Here is a 22,965-nt window from a genome sequence, read left to right on the forward strand (position 1 = left end):
TATATTTATCATATTAGTGAAGATTGTGCTTCGGTATAACGATTAAATTAATAAAGTACCTGGTTTGATCCTAAAATGTGTAACTTTAACATAACCGTATTGAAAATTACGCTATCAACAATGATTAAGTACTTAATATGATTAATTATTGAGATATAGAGATATAACAGTTTAATAGTAAATGTAATTAATTAAAACTATCTGAGATATAATATACATAATTAACGGGTTATTACTACGATTGTTTATTATTGATTATTTAATACATAAATAATCGTAGTAAGAACCCGTTCCTTATTTAGATACATTTATTTATTTATATATACATTTTTTGATGAGCTTTACAGATTTACCAATGCACTCACCAGAAACTAAAAAATCAAACATTATAATGATACTATAATGGAAAAATAATTAAATAATTTAGTGTAAACTTCTATATTCAGATCATTTCTTTGCAAGTTAATTAATAAATAATTCGTAAGGCAATTAATCTACACTAATAGTATAAAAAGGAAAGATTTTTTCGCATGTTTATTTATAATGGATAAACTCAAAAATCACTCGACCGATTTTAAAAATTCTGTCACTTATACAAAGTTACATTATCAGCTAATTATTTTTAGTAGATAAGTAATATAGAGCACATATTACTTTTAAAATAATTAAAATCCCTACGAAAATTAGAATAATATATCCTAAACTATAAAATTTTTGCCTATTGTAGTTAATATGAAATAGGAATTTTATTTATCTTTCTATTGGTTCGGGCAAAGTCTGGGCGGATTGCTAGTGTAGAATATAATATTATATAAATAATCATAAATGGACTCATAAATGAACATTTCCTTGTCCAAACGTCCATATATTGTACTGATAAACGGACAGAAATAGGTTAATAGACTATTATTCTGTTGTAAATAAATACTACTGAAATGTAGGTGAGGTGTGTACCGCATCGGAACAGAGGACTGTGACATCGGACCAAATTCAATTTCCGCAGATGTCGGATGTTTAATGTGAAAATAGGAAAATCACCTTAACAATTTGTCAAAGTGAGATACAAACATACATTGTGAGCACAGATTCGACTTATGTAGTAAATAATTTCCTGTTTATCTAGCTAGAACTTCATTTTGTATGGCAAACGGTATTCTTATATTATTCTATAGTGTTAATATACTCTTTCAAATATCATTTTGTCGCTCGTAGAAAAAGCAGATATTACTAGGTTTGGGTTGTTTCAACAGGACTTAATGAAAAAAGTAAACAAGTTTTATTAAAATTACCACAAAAACACTCTTTAAATGCAATAACTAATAAATAAATCAATTCATTTTTCGACTTTGATTTATACTATTATTGGACTTCGGCAAAGTATCTATTTTTAAGTAAAATTATTAGCTTGTTTACATCTTTATTATGTCTTTTTTTATGCAACTTAGAATGGCAAACAAGCTGACGGCCCACCTGATAGATAGTGGTAACCGTCATCTATAGATATTAACAGTAGTACAATGGACATCACAGAGTATGCTATGTCGCCCATTATACCGTGTATGCGTTGCCATACTTGAAAGGATTAGGTATTATGCCCCTGTATCCTGTAATTTCATTGCCATATCCCACCCTCCAAACCGAAACACAGCCGTTTCAATCAAATACATTCAAATACAACTGCTTCACGACATATAAATGTACTTTTGTACAGTTTCCCTCTGGTTAGAAGTTGTATTGGAATACAATATGCCTAATTATATTATTTCCCACTATTAGTTATAAAAATATTATATGTACATATAAATTACTATTACTACCATTGTAAATAATAATTATTTTAGTCACTAAACTAATTGCATTTTGTAAGTAGTAACTACTCTCCGTCGTCTGTCAGATGAAACGTAGTTAAAATAACTAGGTGCACTCAATTAACATAGTTCAGTTGATTGATGTTGTATATGTGCTATATTTATTTATATGAAATGTATAATATTATAAAATATTTGGAAAGTGGTGTTTATTATATAAGTGTTTATTAATGCAATAATATTCAGTGACATCTAATCTTTGACTAACAATATGAGCCAAAGTTAAATCTATCTTCACAGTAAGTCTTTTCTCAAATATTATTTAGACATAGGAATAAAGATTTTAAACTAGTTAAATATTATATGGAAAATGGTAATTTAAAAATATAAATATTCTTAATACATAATGATAAAGCAAAGTTTTAAACAATTATAAATAGGCACTTTCTCTGTAAGTGAGGCGTTATTCGCTCGGCAGTTTATAGAACTTGAATGGTAATCTAGTTATTATTATTGCTCGAAGTAAATAATTGTGGTTTAAAGAAAGTCGTTGGGTAGTAACTAACTGACTTTTTTGTACTAGTGGAAATAGTAAACAAGCTGTCGATCCGCTTGATAGAAAATGGTAGATAAATATCTTCTATAAACATGAACAAAGCCTTTGTTCTTAAGAGTGGAACGCATAAAATCTGCCATGAAAATCATCATCCATTGCTTGTTTTAATATACACTAAATTGTTATAACTATAAATTATCATCAACATTGAATTCCATAAAAACAATGCAACCACAGAATTAAGCCCATTTATTATTTACAATGATTGATTACACAAAGAAGTCATTACATAAAAATACCAGTCCTTCAATTATTGAGTAACTCAGTAAATTCTAGTTTACAATTTTATTTTACGAAACCGGGCGAACTGTAATAAATTTGCTTTGAATTTGAATTTGCTTTGCTTAATTACAATGTACATATAACACTTTACGTACACGTTATTGTACAGGAATGTACTAATTGTTTTAAAAACAAAAGACTAGTTGATATTGCTTTTCACAGAATGTGCCCTACTAACGTAACGATAATATAACGTGAATTTGAATAAATAATATAGAAGATACGTTTCCCAAGTAACACAATGATATTTGCAACTCTAATAACGTCATTCCTTAGTCAATTAATTGTCATGATGATGTCTCTACCGAGAGATCATTATGTTAAATAGGTATCCTATGTATAAAAGGAGACTTATGCCCAGTAGTGGAACAGGGACGATAATTGGCTGTGATATTATTGATCACATCTTTGCTAATAATCTGTAGCTTCTATAGATACCACGTCTTTGCTAATATTTTTTATTGAATTTGTCTCTAATTTTAAATATAGTAAACTTTCGATATCCCAAATCATTCTATGAGCAAGTTGACATTTAATAAAAATATAAATTAATTGAAAGTCACTTAATGGTTATCATTATAAGGACAAAGGTACTGCATAAACTATAAAAATATGATACTTATTATTTCTTTTACGACATAAAAACCATAATACTTCAACATCATTATGAAACCTATCTAAGTGACCAAATAATGTTGTGTCGACTACGTGTCCTATGGGACACATTACGACGTATAAACACGCGAATTGTATAGTTACAAAAAAGTGTTATCATAAGTAACCCTTATATCATAATAATGTATTGTAGACTACATTTTATTTATGTATGTATAATAAAAAATGTATTTATATTATATAAATAAAACATTATCTTAATGAACTAAAAAATATGGCACAAAATGCGATCTTGATAGAAGTATCATTTTCTACCAGTCACTTTTTGAAATGTCCAAAAATTTTCGAATATGCTTACGAATATATTCATTTGATATCTATATTCTTATTTGTATTTCAGAATTATGCAATGAAATAGACCACTTCTAGATGAGATATCAAGATAAAACATATTATACCAGATTTTAGGTTAAACATTCAGAAGCACAATCAATCAAAAACAAAATCAAAAGAAACACAATCTTTTTTGTGTGATGTCAAAACAAACATCCAAATAATCAGCCAAAATTTCTAAAAATTTTTGTTTTGCCATCTATTAATCGTATTAGGACTCTTATTATTATAACTAGACACTGTCTGTAGCCTATGTACATTTTTTTGTATAAAATGTACATAGGCTACAGACAGTGTCTAGTTTCAATATTATTTTATTTTTTATGTTTATAACATTAGCAAACATAGCGAGTATACAGTGACGTACTACTATGATAAAATGTAAATATTTAAATAATTCGTACAAAACATTATGATAGGTATAATAACTACACGAGATATTTTCAGGTATTCTATGGTCATTATTTCCCAATTTATGTCTGTACCTTATTATGGGTAAGTAGGTATAACTTAAATATGACATACATGACCACCCATACACATTATACGGGAAAGTACGGGTATATTGTACGCCAACGGTAAGTAACGACGTAGGATCGGGTATTACACTACGTTTGGGGTAACGAGGTAACATTACTGTATCATTATTGGGAGCAAGGCATGTGCACTCAGTAATACGCGTACACTGTACATACACTCCATTAACTGTACAACAATAACTGGGTGTACGTACGTAATTCGCACGAATTTGTTCCGCTAATAGTATAACTACTGTTGTTTCATTACGATTGCTCTTGACCTCTTAGTACTGTTGACTGATATAATGACTAGGTATACTCTTATACATGACAAAAAAAGTTACCTAGTTACCATCACCATTTTAAGCCTTCATCAACTAATTCTTTTATGGGCGAAGACGTTAAACGCCATATATGAATCGCATAAGCGCCGTAGTTTCTATCCTTTCCCATCTTGTCACTCCTACACACAAAAATTTTTAAAACATAATACGCTCTACTATTCAATATAAAAAAGAAAAATCTGAATCTATCTAAATTTTAATCGATTAATCTATCATCAACGGAGGTAAATAATAATAAATTCTTATCAAGGCACATTTGATGAACCATTTCATTCATTTCAACGCATATGCTGATGCACTAAAAACTGACACATATTGTCACAAGTTAGTTTTTGTTTAAAAAAACCTACAATCAATAACTAAATTAGTATATGATCAACACAAGATTAAACCTTATCAACTGCAAAAGGAATCTTCAAAATCGATTCAGAACTAGCGAAAGCCGAGTTAACAAAAAAAACACCGTTAAATTGAAAAATCGCTTAAAAAATAAAATAACAAAGAATAAATAATTGAAATCGCTTAAAAAAATAATAAACACGCAATTACAATTGAATAAACAAATGTTATTTCAAGAAATTACGTAGGTAGACACTGTTTTGATTTTTAGTGGCCTTCGTTAGTATAATCTAGTGCTCAGATACGACAAGTAGTAAAAATACCAATGACGTATATTCATTCCAATTGTAGTGCTAGACGGCGTTTGATGTCGGTACTGATTTTTTATAATTAAATAATATTATCTCCCTACTCCAAATGTAATTTACATAATTATCTATCTGTCAATGTTAAATATCTGCATGGTGATAGGTTGAGAACGTCACAATCAATGTTAATTTCCAGGATAAAGCACCGTAGACTGGTGCATAATATGATATTATATATTAAATCTTTTAATATGTCCAATATAAATTGTATACAATAAAGATAATAACAATGATTTTGGTGTAACTTCTGCGCAGATTTACGTATACTTTGTTGTGAATGTAGTTTTCATATAACAAGTTCAATATATTAAAAATTGATTGGTAGAATACAGACTACAGCCTAATTTCTAAAATTACACTTTGGCTATTTAAAGATCAAAACCAGAGGAAAAATAACAGAATGGTATAAATTAATTATTATTATAATAATAAATAAATATAATAAAATTATAATAATATACTGGTTTATGTATAGAAACCGAATATTTAAATACGCAAATGTGAAACAATGGCTCAACAGAAATGTAACTGAGCTGTGTATACCTAATTAATTAAACATTATATTCTCCGAAGAATAAATAAACTTACCTGGTATAGCTTAATAATATGAGGATGGTCCAGTCTCTTCATAATGTCCACTTCTCTGTAAACCTTCTGAAGATTACTGGCATCTAATTGCGATTTATCTATTATCTTAATTGCTACCTGCAACAATAAAACAAAAAAGAAAGTGAGCTTGTATAATTTTGTTCTCTAAAAAAAAAACAGTCTTGACAATATTATATAGTACGGAAATAGAATGTAGTAGTAATAGTACTGAGCGTGTTTGACCACAACTTAACCTAATGTAAGTGAGAATGAGGTCAAAGATCTGAGTAAATATGATGAAATTATTCTTAGTTTTACTATTACTTATACCATGATTCTACAAAGCTTTATTTTGCATAGTAAACTACTAGAGCTAGGCTGCGTTGCTCTCGTCTATACAATCCTGCCCTTTTTTTTTATCTCTGTCGTTCATAGACATACAAGCATTCATTAAGAAATGGAATACTACATACATATTCACGGCAACAATTTAGTTAGTAGGTATATTTTTTCAGCACTCATAACGGACAATGCCGTTAGTTTTCCAGCCAGACAAAGAGGGTATGACGTCAAGACGAGCGTCATTTCTGAACGATTGAGCCAATTGACGTGATTGGAACGACCGCTCGCTGACGGCCCGACTCTAACGAAAGGTCTTTAGAGGAAAGAAAATTAAATGTTGAAATGCACAAGTGACTCTATAAATAGCTTTATGTGAATATAAATACCACGGAAGCCAATAAAATTTTCTATAATTAGGTAAAGAGTAATAAAAATTTTGTTTTACAAAAAGAACTAAATATAAAATGCCTTGTTTCTTCCAGCTCCAAATTTAGTTAAGTGATACTTAGATGAAAAATTACATATCTAAAAATATATGCTGACCATAATCTTGTTCAAAATAATATTATCATATTTCTCGACTGACGTTAAAAAATAATTTCACAAAACAAATGCATTTTTTGTGTATGTCACGCAATATCTTCACCAATTTTTAAATAACAATTTTATTTTAAAGGACAATGTTTACATGGTGATCATATACAAATTTTAACTAAACTTTGTTCCACAAATAGGATACGTATTCTGAATGTTTTTTTTGTTTTGAAATAAATCTCATGATTATATTATTAGTGATAACAAAGCCGGAAAACTAAAACAAAAATACACATTGTTCACAATTTAAGAAACATTAGACATCAGTGTGTTCTATTTAACAATAAATGGTGTATTTGAAAACAATAGATACGTCCCTTGGTAACTAATAAGAAGTTATTAATACCTTTTGTTTTCGCAACACTCTAATGACAGTTACTGATCTTACGACATTCTGTAAATGAAAAGGATTGGTGGCAAGTGTACTCGTGCTCTAAGTATTTTTTTTTATGTCACTTAGAATGGCAAACAAACTGACGGCCCACCTGATGGACAGTAGTAACCGTCGCCTATAGACATGAGCAGTACCATGGACATAACAGAGTATACTGTTTCGCCCATGATACCTCCCATGCGTTGCCATTCCAGAGGACTCAGGTATTATTCCTTTATACCCTGTAAATTCACTATTATATCCCACCCTTCAAACTGAAACACAGCCATGCAAACACAACTGCTTCACGGTAGAAACATGAATGGGTCAAAGGTACCCAAACAAACGACTTTTGTACAAAGTCTCTCTCTGGTAAAGTTATTGATTTTATTTAGCATTATTAACATATTTAACATAAAATATAGATCTTAGATTTGTCATTTAATAGTCCATATAATGTACCTACATTTAATATTTAATAAAACATTTTAAATTAATTTCTTACTAATATTATAAATGTGACAATGAGTTTGTATTCTCTTAGGATCTTAACGGTTAAAGTAATCACTATGCAATTTGGTATACACTATATTGCATCCATCCCAGGACATAAGTTTTTTATCCCCGTCACGCGGACGAAATCACAGGTAAAAGCTAGTAAGTACAATATAACATTAAGTATCGTCTTATTGACCTACTACCATTATCTAAAGCGGCGAATTCAATGGTGACTCCAGTACCTATTACTTATCACATACATACCTAGTAAATATTGTGATAGCAATGTATATATTATCGCACTAGCGACCCGCCCCGGCTTCGCACGGGTGCACAATACATCACATCACATTAGAAACCTTTAAAATTTTCAGAGTTTCTATCTACTATAAAAATCCGCTTCAAAATCCGTTGTGTAGTTTTAAAGATTTAAGCATACATAGGGACGGACAGGCAGCGACAGCGAGTTTGTTTTTATACTCGTACTATACTTGTTTATTGTTAAATAACATTTATTCTTATGATAAAATTCTAAACTAACTCGAGTACCAAGTCAAACTCACAAGTTGCCTTTTTCTTGTCCAATATTGTTCTACCTAAATGAAACAGAAATAATTAAAACCTGAATGTACATTTAGTTGGTAAATGGGATTCAGGTATTTCGTAATTTTAGTCATAATATATGCTAATATTGTACCACATAATAACATAATTATATTTTATTTGTATTACCATATGTGATCGTGGCCATATGGTCCTAGTATAGAATAGGCTAGCCCTTCCTTTCTTGCAGATATCGTAAAAGAAGACTAAGGGAATTTAATAATCAAAGGATAAGTCCTGTTAAAACATGCTAAAGCCTAACTGCGGTACTTAACCCGTCTGCCAAGCGTGGCAACTAGTGGAAAACCCCCCAAGGGAAAGATCTATGCTCAGCAGTGGACAGACGGCTAATATGATAAAATGACTAAGTATAAAGATTGAAGATTGTCCCTTACTTATTTTTTGTGGCATTTTCATAAGTACTTAATTCTTAATAACAAAATATTAAACAATCGAGTTTGAAGTCCCTAGAATAATTGATTTAAATATAGAAAATTTAAACATTAGTATTTAGAGCTCATAATTCAAATCACTATTTATAGAGGGTTGTAGAACAGTATCAGTACAATTTACGTATCATGAACACGTAAATAAAATAAAACATTAATTTGGATTAAACTTGATTGTTTTTTGTTATTTATAAACATGTAGATATGTTTATAAAAAAATATCCATTATTTCTATATCTATAATAAGCTTAAGAAATAATAAAAGTTTTAGTTTCTGTTCGCTATACTAGCTTCCAAAACCCGGACGTAAACCCGGGCTTTAACATTATTAACATTACAAGCACATAAAATCTAAGCAATTACAGTTACGTCTCAAGTAGTTCACTTGAAAACAAAAGGTCAGTGCTCAAAATTGTTTTTGTTTTGATATATACCAGGATACTGATAATAGTACAATAACGGAGCAATGCAATAGATTTAAATACCGGTCATACGCCCCGACATTGACCCGTTTGTTGATAATAGACGCATTACGTATACATTTATTTTTACGTCACTCTTGCGTGCTCGGACCTCTCCAAGACCTCACAAAATTATTAAACAATCATATATTATTTACATATAACTTTCGAACATTGTTGCTGATCGAAATTAATATCGAGTTGTCTCATATAATACAATGACTAGTGGCTGGTAACTTGAGGATGTTGACGAATGTCCAACATATGGACGTTTTGTGTAAGCCGTGTACTAGTATAGCATGTTAGAGAATGTAATTTTAGATATATTATGACTAAACTAAAATTACGCTAACAATTATTTTCTCGTTGAACTTTTTAAGTTCAACCTAATAATAATAATAAGCTCGCAAATATGAGGAAAACATAAACGTATATTGATTTCCGCGTACAAAATATACTCCATCTGTGCAGATCATACCTTTGAAAAGGTACCAATGAAATTGAACTAAAATTGTGAATATTTAAAGCTTCAGGGATATAACACCTTACATCTTTCCGCACTATGACTAAATAGATATCGCAGTTTAGTTGTATTATCACTTCAGCATTTCGATGTAGCGATAAATAAATCCGCTGAAGGAACTGCAACACTGCTCATCTGCCCACCTATTTTGAATCAGATGCCTTTTCACAATTGGCTTAATCCACGATTATCAAAAACATAGAAAATTAATGCAAAACGAGTAATAAAGACTCGCTGTGTTTTTAATCACGAAGCTATAGCTAACCATGTGATTGCAACGGAATCACAATTGCTGCTAGGATACTTGCGACAGAAATTTAAATTCGAAGTAGGTAACTAACACGATGTTTTGTTGCAAATGCAATAAAAGCAACACAGCTTTTATTGCATGTGTGTCCTGAAAACGACTATCTAGTATGATCTCTGACATAAAAATACCAAAATTTTTAATGACTTTCATTACCACAAAAGTTGAGGTACGAATATAACTTTATACATTATAAGATTCAACGGAAAGTCATAACTGGCATCTAATGAAAAACATGAATTAACTAAAACACATGGATCTAAACTCAAGCTTTTATCAAATAACAATAGATTACAAAATTAAAAGACAAGTTTCATATCGGTTTTGTTACGATTTCACATGAATTTTGTTACGATAGAAGTCATTGATTTTCTATGTGGAGCAAAATTTCAATGTATCATCTTCCTTATCTTCAATAATACAAATAAGAAACAAAGCCACATATGTACCAAGTGTCAGGTAATTTATATGAACAATGCAACAGAAGCAATGAAGTGAAATTACGATTTTCACACTTTTTATACGCTTACACGACACGGTATCTGCAGAACAACAAGCTAAGTAATTCTGTTTGATTTCTACATACTTTCCTAACGGCTTAAAACCAGTTTAAGAGACACATACCGCGTCTAATATTGTTTAACACAATAACGTGTTGAGACAATAGATAATAATATTAGGTTTACATATTATCAAACAACACTACATTCAGGTAGTAAATTATGATAATAATTTTGAAAACGTTTTCTGTTGCCATAAAATTAGTGTGGTACTTTTTACTTAATTCTCTATAACCTCTTTTTTTAATAAACTGATTTCTTGTTTTAAAATATTTATTATTTTATATTTACACTTAGAAATATATATATATATATATATATATATATATATATATATATATATATATATATATATATATATATATATATATATATATATATATATATATATATATATATATATAATATATATATATATATATATATATATATATATATACCTACATATGTGTACGAAATATTCAAGGAAAAACGTAATGCCATATGCACAAAGACCGGAAGGAACGGCCTGTTAAACAGGTGATGAAAAACCGCCTTGTTATTCGAATTTGGTTTCACTGCTACCGTTTGTAATCAAAGGTCAGGCACATTATGTAGACATAAATATAAATTTATGCAAACCGGAGCTTGCACTCATAAGTATTTATATAGAAAATAAAAACATGACAAAATTTTTTTTTTTGTAACGATATGGTTCCATGCATTTATTATTGTGCAATTAATTTTTAGTTAGTGGTCGTGGGGTCCCAGTATAGAATAGGCCACCCCTTCCTTTCCTGTGGGTGTCGTAGGTCGCGACTAAAGGAATTTAATAGTAAAGAGATGGATAGCCCTTAAAATATCTTTAAAAGCCTAACTACGGTTGCCAACCCACCTACCAAGCTAGCTAACTACTGAAATATCTCTTATAACTAATTCCTCTTATGGATAGAAGGCTTACGTTCAGCAGTAAACAGTTACCAGCTAAAATATAGTGTACAAACTTAAAAATTATATAATTGTGTCTTGTATATAAAAGAATAGAATAGCTTCTTCTATCTTATTCCAATATATACAAGAGTTTGGTGACTCAGTAACAGATATACCAACTCGAAATTCCGGAACCATAAATTCATAAAACTAAACAATATCGATAATCTGTAACATTCAGGTACTAAATGATTACGGTACCGAGTAATACGAAAAGTTAAAAAAAAATATTTCATTTTATGAAACTTTTTTATCCAACTCGTAATAGCAAACAAGCTGAGATGACAGCCCCTCTGATACTCTTTTTATTCAAATTGGAATTTTGTCCTTCTGTTCATATCCTTCTAAATAATATTAAGTAAACTTTTTTACTTTCGCTTATTTATTCAGTTTGGTGAAAAGTATTAAATTGTATAGTATTTATTTTTATTTTTACCAAATTAATTTATAGAATAGATTGTGAGTGTTTTGACAAAAATAAAAGTTCATGATTCCTTCGTACAAAAATTATTATTTATGGTAAATAGTTAAATGAGCGCTATTTATGTATATGTAACATATACCAACATATCAATCAGGTTCATTAACCTAATGTTACTGAACCTTATGTATAATAATATGTCTGGTACACAAACACCTACATCCAATATTTGACTACCTCCGTGGTGTACAGTTATATATATAGTAATAATCAGAAGGTAAGTATTACATCATCTGTATCTAAGGTTCAATTCTCAGTTGGGCTAATTCAGAGTCAGTAATAGGGAATGTTTTAAATCTGATTATTAATATCTCTATTGTCTATTTCTCATAACATAGAAGAACAGGTAATTGTGTATTAGATACTTTTTAGAATAAGACGTTCTGTCTATTTTGTTTGTTTGTTTTGAGTAACTTTAAAATCGCAGTCATAGCTTCAGCTGTTAGAAGCACAAGCATACGAGATGTAAAATCAGTAGAAAATAAAGTTTAAATTAATCATACATAATTAGATATGGTCCAATATTTTACAGAAAACAACAGTCAGATTCAAATAAACAAAATCAAAAATTAATTAATTAAAAATAATGGATGATGAAATGTCAAGAAGATAAATGAAACTGGGTCACATTTGTGAAGTGACAATCTCGGTGCAACAGTTTTTAAAAAATGAGGTCACATAATATATCAGTATAATCAGTCGATGTTTACGTTCGTTTATCAGTCGTCACTGTGATGTTAATTTACCAATTTGAATGTCTTGATTGATCATTAAAGACAAAGTTTTAGAAATTTTAAAGGAGATATTTCTTATAAGCCAAAACAATTGTATACCAATCCAAAAACTAATATAATAATTAATAAAACTAATGTAATAAATTATAAAATAATTGTAAAAAAAAATAATTGTTGTCATTAATTATTTAATGATATAAAAATATTTTAATAAGATATTTTCTTTTGCAACCGACGTCATATGACATACTGTAATCTTTGTTCTATATAATGAGTAAATAATTGCTACTAAGTATATTTATAAGAAATTAGTAGCCAATATCGTTTTTGTATAACATTCCATTTTTATTAAACAAATTGTATAATATGAACGTAAAAAAAATATATTTAATCCTTATTATTGTAAAGATAAGTATTAAATCACATTATCTTCTTTACCGCAAAAAGAACACCTACCTAGAATTATTCTGTGTCTATCACGGTGATTGACGTCATTCTTATCGTACACGCACGACGTCAGGAAACAGAAAAAGCAGTTTGTGTATGTTTGAGTTTCAATATTTTAGAATTCCGTTGTCTAATGAGGAAAACCGAAACCGTATATATTGCCATGTCTATCTCTAAGTCTGTCTATCCGTAAATAGTTAACAAACATACCTAGTCTGTCAACATTATGATATATCTATACATATATCGAATATAATATAACTTATCATTTTACATTCGACATATATACATATATAACTCGACAAAATGTACAAATAACGATAGTAAGCGAGGTTATAACATATGATGATTAGTTAACACCTAATTGTGTTATTGTATTAAGATATGATTATGATGACTCCAAATAGAAAACAAGAAAATTCAAAAACTAATACAAATTAAAAAATCCGGATCTTGACCCAAACATTTCTTATTGTACAATAGTAAAATAACATAAAGCAGATTATAAAACTTTAAATTGCGAATTGTATATACGGAAACTCCTTCTGAAATGAAGACAAAAGCAGGAAAAGTCAGACTAATGGCAACCCTGCTCGCAAAGGTACTTATTACATATTTTAATATTTTTTTTAAATAACTGTAAAAACTACTACCACTACTATAGTAAATTACTTGTAATATTTTTTTTTCTTGACGGACATATATTTTTTGTAAAAACTACTGATTATAAACCTCCATCAAGTGTCATCAATCAACACCTTCAATACAATAAATAAGTTTACTTGTAATAAAAGTACAAAGGTACAAAATTTTGTATTTTCGTACTTTATTTCCTTTGTACTTTATAAAAGATACCTAATAATAAAAAATACGTACTTTAGATACTATAATTTTTCTAATGACATGAAGTCATTTGTAATCATGATAAAATATTTTACAATTTTACTAATCTCCGCTAGGTTCTCTATATTTATTTAATTAATTTTTACTTGCTGATTTTTTTTTTTTTTTATATATCTATCAAACATTTTTCATTCCTTTTCATATCTATGTACACCGAAGATATTTATTTCTGCTTTACTACTTCATATTTGTCGACTTAATAGATAATTCCAGCGAAATCAAAATATTTATTTTAACTAACTGTAGTTAATAACTAAATAATCTGTAATTTACCTTGATCAAAGTTCCCCCATACCATTACTATGATGTGTATAAAATGTTTTCATTATATTCACATACACATACCTGTCAATGTTTATCTGGCCCGATAAAATGTTCGAGACTACCTGATGTATTTGACCAGTGCAGATAAAAAAAAGTCAGATCAGCTTATCTTATCACGGACCTAACTGTATGATTTTATAAGTACGTCAATAACATTTGCAGTCGCTTACCCAATGATCTTACGTCAAAATAAATTAATTTAGATAGGTAGGTAATAAATACTGTACAAAATTCCACGTTTTTATCATGAATACAACATATATGCCAATCTATTTGACAAACTACACGCCCATTATTTAAAATTAATATTGCTAATTTAATTGACCAAATACATACAATAATTAGTAATTGTATAGATACATAACTACCTTTATGAAATATGAAAATAATACTTATATTATCAATGTAAATGTGAGTTTATTTATTACATCATGACGTCAATATGATTATATTTAGTAACACGCGTAATACACATTTGTGTCAAAGAAGGATATAAGCAACTTTTTATCCCGATGGATCAATATATCTCGGTCACCCATACCACAGGGAATATAATTCTGTACTTGTCCCATACGAAGTCGCTGGTAAAAGGTAATCCTGTTACTATTATAAATCCGGAAGTTTGTAAGGATGGATGACATTTGTTGCTCTTTCGCGCAGAAATTGCTGATTGATGAACGGATTTGAATGATTTCATCATTCAAATCCGTTCATCAATTTCTAATTTGAAACATAAGATAATTTATATAATGATTCACGAGATAAATATGCTATGACATATATAATTATAAAAATTATATATGACAAATAAATATGCTTACAAGTAATTTTATGGAGCTAACTTTATTATTTTGTTAATTTATTAGCGTTGTTGTGAACGCTACCACAGATTACTTAATAGTTTACTGGCCCATATTTTTATTGAATCTAACATAACAACCCTACCCTAATTTAGTAAGTGGTATTTTTCTTATCTACAATAGACCAACAGACATTATCGATTTTACTATAAACACAATAACGCTTCTCATGTTAATCTATATATTATAAGGGCAATGGCCTGACTATAGGTAATGTACAATACATAATTTTATAAATACATAGATTTCATTCTCAGTTTATTAGGAAAATTGATTTTTTTTAATGCTCAAGGTAATAGTAATACTAGGTCTGAATTTCCTTATTAAAAAAAACGACTGAAAACAGAATTTAGAATGATAATTTAAAGACAACATGATATATAGATTAAATGCAATGGAATATTGCAATAAATAAGAATATATCAATAATTTAAACACTGATAAACAATAAATGGAACAAGGTAGTTGAATATTATTGTAATCATAAAAGATTACATAGAATTTGAAGTATGTCAAACAAGCAGACTGTCCACTTGATGAAAAGTGGTAATCATCTCATATAAACATGCATGCATCACAGTCGTGAGTTTAGATCTTACGTTATACGGCTGGTCATAATAAGTTTTATGTTTAGACCATAACAATGGATAAAAGAATAACTTAAATCAACAATTACTTTTAAGTGCATTTTAAGCGATATTTTTTTTTATTGATCTCCCTAGCAATCGACAAGACGGTCCACTTGGTGGGAAGCGACTATCTTCGCCCGTGAACACTTGTAACACGAAGGGAGTTGCTCATGTGTTGCCGGCCTTTTAAATGGTTGCATTATAAGGGAAAATCTGCAGAAGTGAGCCCATTCTGCAACCCAGATGTACGAAGTAGAAATGAACAGGATGCACGGACAGTGGTAATTGTGCCACGCACCTAAAAAATGTTGATAAACTTCAGCTCTATAGCGAGAGATACAATGGTAAAGGGCTGATAAAAGCACCAGATCGTTTAATTTCTTGGAACACTCCCCATTGTACAAATTTCCTCGTTAATTCTAAACTTTTATGATATATTTTTTTTGTAGTTAATAGGGATTGTTACCATGTTAATTCTATATTAATTTCGTCCGATTGCAATTAATGTTTTATTTGTGGAACTAATTTAAATTATTCTATTATCTGTATTGTAACACCCAAAGATAGTGTCTTTTTGTGCTGCTACCCCTCAGAACTAACTTGATATAACATCTTGAAATCTTGCATAGATTTTAAACCTTTACCTGTTCCATACTGAAACAAATACTTTTAAAACTCAAGCCAATAACCACAAGGTTGTTATCAACAAAGGCAGATAAGCCACAAAAAACTACTGCCCACCAGTAAATAATGATGCTAATATCTATAATTTAATTAACATATTACGTAAATATAATATTGCATGAAGATATAACTCAAACTTTCTAACTATATTAGCACCTCCTCGTCAACTCACTAACAACTTCAATGTCAACCACATAGAACGCCTAAACGAAAAAATAAAAGCCCTACTGATTTTCATACTAATAATATTCTCAGATGACGTTATTATTTAATATTTTAGTGATATTATTTATTTAACAATTATATTTTTTTGCTACTTTATCCATCGAAGCCTTGGCGCAGAAGAGGAGATTTAAACGTCCTGATACATGAAATATTTTTGGACAAACCAACAAAATTATGCACTTTTTAGAAATCTGATTTGTTGATGCACCACCAAGCAGAAAATACCATAAGCCGCCACATAATTACATACTCATGATCGAATAATTCTTTTTTAATGTTATTGAATTTTTAATTCCTAAAGGCTATGAAACCTTTTAGGATTGAAAATTGTTTTATTTCCCAAAATAAAAATCCCGAACAGTAGCATCATAAAGAATTTATTCTAGGAAATTGAATTGCTATCACAGAATACTCACGAAACGATGGGTAATTATAAACCCACGCGAGAATAAACGTTATCTGCTAAGAAATAATAGCTTGATTCTTAAAATACCTTTACACTCATCTTTAACACGTATTCACGTATCACATACGTAGAAGTAAACAGATACCTATAAAACTATTGACACACTATTGGAATACGCTTATTTACGTCAACGTTTATCTTATAATAAATTATGATTATGTATCTACGAATAATTAATTTATTATACACACCTTGCTGTAATTTATAATGAAATTAAATGGATTACGCAATGCACATGCTTGTATAGATGTAGAGTCGAATTACCATTTGATTAAAATATTTAATAATTTACTGGTACATACCTATTTATGACACTGACGATTAAACGACTAGAATGATTTATATGAAACCAATAATTGATTAAAAAAATAAATTCAAAAATTAATTAAAATAAATACTACCCACATGAAATGGGGGGTAGGAAGTAATCTGTATATAATAAAAATAAAATAAAAATATCAGGATTATTAATTCCAAATTGTTGTCATTGAGGAAATATAATAATTAAATCAAGATTTCTATCCCGCCTCCGCAACTTAGTTACACTAACGGTTGATACACATGCATTAAACCAAGAAGCTGTTGATTAGTTTGAAAACTGTGATTATCCACTAAGGATCATCATCATAATCATTTATAAAAATGCCTCATTGTCAGTATTCTTTGTTACTCATTACGGAGTAACTCTTTCTAACTTTAGAACAGTCCCACCGATTTCCGAAGAGTTTATGATGATACTATACGACGCAACTTTATTTATTTTTTTCTTAACTTGTATTGTTCTTCTGATTATGTCGTAAACATTATTCACAAATAAAATTTATTTAAAATTTAAAAAGATTTTATTCCTCCTAAGTAAACATTTCCAACTGTTATTATTATATTAATCTGTAAAGCTCTAAATATTTTACCATTTTACAACGTAATACGTTCATAAACTTATAACATCTCATAAAAAGGATCCTAATAATTTCTATTTCGTCAACATAGCCAACGGTTATCACTTTCCGCCATACTATCACCTTATTTGCCATTCCAAATAATATAACAAATTATTTCAGACAGTAAAGTGTGTTCAAGTAAGAAATATTCAAATATCTAAACATCTTTACAAACTCACATTTATAATAATACTAGTAGGATAACGTTTAATCCTAAAGACAATGGTCTTTAATAATTCTAAGTGCTTTTATTGGGACGTCGCGTAAAAACACAACTAAACTAATTACCGATATGAATATTTGAAATCCAGGTCCTTTAACAGCAATGAAATTTTCTGAGTGCAGGTGCCAGGCGTCCAACACTCAACAGAATTCAGGGATATAAAGGCTTCAGGCGACGATCAACAAGTCTAGACGACGATCAATATAGTAGGCAAAGCGAGACGGGGTAAGTACGACAAAGACAGATATACACTCATTTTCCTCCCCTGCAACAGTTACAATGTCTGCCGTTAACCGATTGAGGAGAATTGGACGTTTCTTAAATAGTTATCAGAGGGTCTGTTATAAATAAATTAAATCTGTGCAAGCGATTTAGTTTTGTATTTAGATCGATAACGTTACTTGTTGTCTTTATCTATACAAAGACCATATCACCATTGTAATTAATTAGGTAATAATTTCCATCTTTTAGTTATAAGTAATAAAAAATAATTATGTATGTTATAAGATGGATCGTCTACTTGTTTGCCTGCCTAACAAAAAAAAATGTTTTGAAGAAACATAAACCTGTTCATAGTCGTCATTCGTAGTAAATAACTGAATCTGTTTTCTTATATATGTATTTTACAATTGTAAGTATTCAATATCTAACTATTTATACTTACATTTCTTTATATTTCAAATTAATTTGGTCGCTCCTCTAGCTCCACCCCTTTGTAAGGAAATTAAAGAAATATTTTTATACTTCGACCTATGTTCGTTCGATAGAGATGTACAGTTTATGAATACTATCACTTGATTTTGACTTCATATACACATTTCGTTACCTCATGTTTCTTATATTCAGTAATAAAAATGCGTAGGCGAAAAGTCTGTATCTAAATTTAAGTAGGTAATACAAAAACAGGGTAAAACCGTAGTAGAGTAACACTGAAGTGCCGCCTCCCTCCATCACAACTCACCCGGAGGCCCGGAGCTCTTTTAAATGTATTACGAGAATGAAAATTGAATAAAAGTAGAAAATATCACGCACGCTATGCAATTTAATGCATTGTATAGCATTTGACATATAATTTGCATGACACGTACATTGTACATTTTATTGCAAGTCATTTATACCAAAATAAAATTATAATAGTGAATTAAATAAATTTAGATTCTGAGTATCGCATACTAAATCCTAAGTCGATACAATTCATTCATTGATCCGTTCAAACTTTTGGTAACCTAAGGAAACAATACAAACAATAAAGAAATAAATATTTCACAATGGTCGATGACCTACAGAATAAGATAAGTAAGTAACTGCACGATGTTTTTATGTATATAAGTATGTAAATCTAAAAAAACCTAACTTTTCGTAGATATGAATCATCTGCATTCCTCATCTAAACTGTTGGGATTTTTTTTTACTTGTAAGTGTATAAGTACGCTACTAGGTCACTAACTTCATATAAATCTATTATATAAAATTGACAATTAAATTAGTCGTTTAATAATTAATTTAATAAATTATTAAATGCAATAAAACATTAGAGGAATAGCATGGGCGCGCCACATTCATTATTTTCATGTACAAACCACAAATGTACATACCTACCGGAAGTTATGATAAATAGGAGCAGTCGCAATTATTATTTTATTAATATCCTACATTTAACATAACATAGATATACGGACATTTTAACATTCGTTTCTTACATTACTATACGATGGTATTTTGGTTTCACTCTTTCCATAATAACCCTGGATTCACATATGAATCCTGATTATGGATTCAAATGAACAGAGACTGATTAATTATATAAATTATCAATAACGAGCAGAAGTACGATTTAAAACGTGACAAAATTAACATGGAACCAGTGAGTACATATTGCAAAAAAACAAAAAATTTATTCAGAATTGGCAAAGACGTCAAGTAACACATATACTAAAAATAATACAGACAAATTGAGAACCACCCTATTTAAAGTCATTTAGGACAACGAACTTTCAGAAGCCAACGACAACGAACCGAACACTAGAATCAAATTATTTTCCTAATTCAGCCCCATATCCATATTTGGCACGAAGTGAATAACCTCTAACATTGGGTATGTATCGTATACTACACTACTAATACTATAAATATGGACCTTTCCATGACATTGGGTGATAGAATTTTTTCAATACTCTCAAAATAAAAATCTAAAATGCTGCTTCCACACAGACTAAACATGAACCTTTTATTGAAAAATATTGAAATCGAGCCAAACAAATACATATTGTTGTTTGTAGTTGTCATTTATTATTAATCTAATTATTACATCTATTATACGTCATCGAGATTAGTTACTAATCTCGATAATAATAATTATTTAACCTGAGCCGAAAAACAACACTAGGTATCTATATGTAAAATGCAGTAGGGTAAGACCTTGTAAAAAGAGAAGACTGCGCTGCGATTTGTTCTCGAATGTTCGAAGTAATCAAGCATTCCGCTGATTGAGAAGTTGCTTTAGCATCAGATGCAAAGATGACATGATATGCAAAAGTCCAAACAGGACCAGAGATGAGGGTGACCGCCAGACTGCAAAGCGCAGATAACAGGCAGTCTCTGACGCAGAGTTCCAAAATAGATAACGCATTTGCGTCAAGATGGCGTCAAACATACAGTTTTTCAAGCAAGCAGTGTAAACGGAACGCGCGCCATACGAAAAATTTCCTGGCAATATACCTAGGTGGTATTTGCTCGACATTACATCTAAAGAACGATCACGCATCCCGAGTCTGCTGGTTTGCTAATGCGATCACGATCACATAATTATGTAGGTGTACATACCTACCGGCATTTGGTATGTCATAAAGTAGATCATCAGCTCCTTATGAAGGTGCCTCGAGTTGAATGAAATTCTATTTATAGTCAGGTATTCTATTCTATGAAACGTCGCCTTCAGTAATTGCCTTAGTAACAATTGTGAGAGACAAACACAAAAATATATTATTATTGCAAAAAGAGTACAGAAAAGTGACTGGTCATCACCTTGATGAAAGCAGTTGGCGGGAAAAACACAAAATAATAAAAACAAAATGCGTGCATCCGGAGACAAGGTCGATGTTGTGGTATTTCTGTACGCGGCAGCGCGCCGCCGCCGAATGACCGACTCTTCATTTGACCTCACCACGCAGGCATGTCGAATTGCTTGCTAGATGCTAGTTGCACATATCTTGTAGCTATGTGTAGTGTAGTGTACTTACCTATTTATTATTTACTTTTTCTATATAATGTTATTCAAACTCGCTTAACAAAATAAAACCACGTGTACATCATCTAACATACAGTACACTAATTGAACTAACTTATTTGGATAATGTTGATAGATGCAGTTCTTTGCTTTTTGCCACAATGAACATTCTTTTTTTTTTTATTATAAGAGGCTTTTTTTTATATATATTTAGCCTAATAATTATTAACATTAATAAATCAGTTGATTTGTCTTAAAATTCAGTAGGTATTTCAGAAAAAAATACATAATGTCCTTAAAATTAAACGCTTTCCTGATAACTTCTTCCGACTTATCTTCTACTATAGAGAAGTGGTATGCTCGTTGGCATAATAAATAACATTTTGCAAATATAATCTGAATGCTAATATTTACAAAATACTTATATAAATAAAACTACCTAGTCAATAATTGATTAATAATCTACAATTTAGATAACGCAATTCGCCTTATTCAAAATCTAAACACCAGTTGAAGACTATATACAAAAGTCGTTTGCTTGGGCACCTGTGTCCCATTCGTGTTTCTACTGTGAAGCAATTGTGTTTGCATGGCTGTGTTTCGGTTTGAAGGGTGGGATATGGCAGTGAATTTACAGGGTACAAAGGAATAATACCCGAGTCCTCAGGAATGGCAACGCATGATACCCCATCATTGGCGAAACAGTATACTCTGTTATGTCCATAATACTGCTCATGTTTATAGGAGACAGTTACCATTTTCCATCAGGTGGACCGTTAGCCTGTTTGTCATTTGAAGTTGCATAATTTTTTTTAAATCTACTAAAATATGTAATTATTCTATATTTCATTCCACGGGCATACTGCACTTAAATATGTTGAAGACAAAGAAGAACGAAGAGGAACATAACATTGTTCATTTCGTGCATTCATTCAACAATGGTTCTGCACCATAGAGTGCTCATAAATACTATAACGCGATCTAAGTACCTATCTTCACCGTCGAGATATACAACTTTCTAATAAGTTCTCTAATCAAATGATGATCCTAAATCAATACAGAATAAGTATTTAGAAAGTCGTTCATACAAATGCAATCAGTGAGTCATTCACAGCGACGACGCCACAGTATTCGGCCAATGACCCACTTCGGTGCCGTGGACTCACGAGTAGGTTAGTCTGGTACTTTACTGTTGTAATTATTCTGTTATTTATTAACTACCAAATGGTTAACAACAAACAAAAGCTACATGACCATTGCTGAATATAGAAA

At 30.1% G+C, this 22,965-nt stretch overlaps 1 protein-coding gene across 3 annotated transcripts in view; it reads right to left on the reverse strand.

Annotated features, from left to right (window-relative positions):
* Positions 1-22,965, reverse strand: part of LOC113512877 (serine/threonine-protein kinase SIK2) — a 70,604-nt gene that overhangs the window by 42,184 nt on the left and 5,455 nt on the right. For 2 of the 3 annotated variants that reach the window (XM_052894729.1, XM_052894730.1), the window contains exon 2: positions 5,872-5,988. In XM_052894729.1, coding sequence (XP_052750689.1) covers positions 5,872-5,988 — 117 coding nt within the window. Of the gene's footprint in view, positions 1-5,871; positions 5,989-18,532; positions 18,595-22,965 lie in introns of those variants that run through there. The other variant, XM_052894731.1, reaches the window with a different exon arrangement.

Source organism: Galleria mellonella, unplaced genomic scaffold (assembly GCF_026898425.1).
Source record: "Galleria mellonella isolate WM207_F2 unplaced genomic scaffold, CSIRO_AGI_GalMel_v1 utg23, whole genome shotgun sequence".
Taxonomy (NCBI): domain Eukaryota; kingdom Metazoa; phylum Arthropoda; class Insecta; order Lepidoptera; family Pyralidae; genus Galleria; species Galleria mellonella.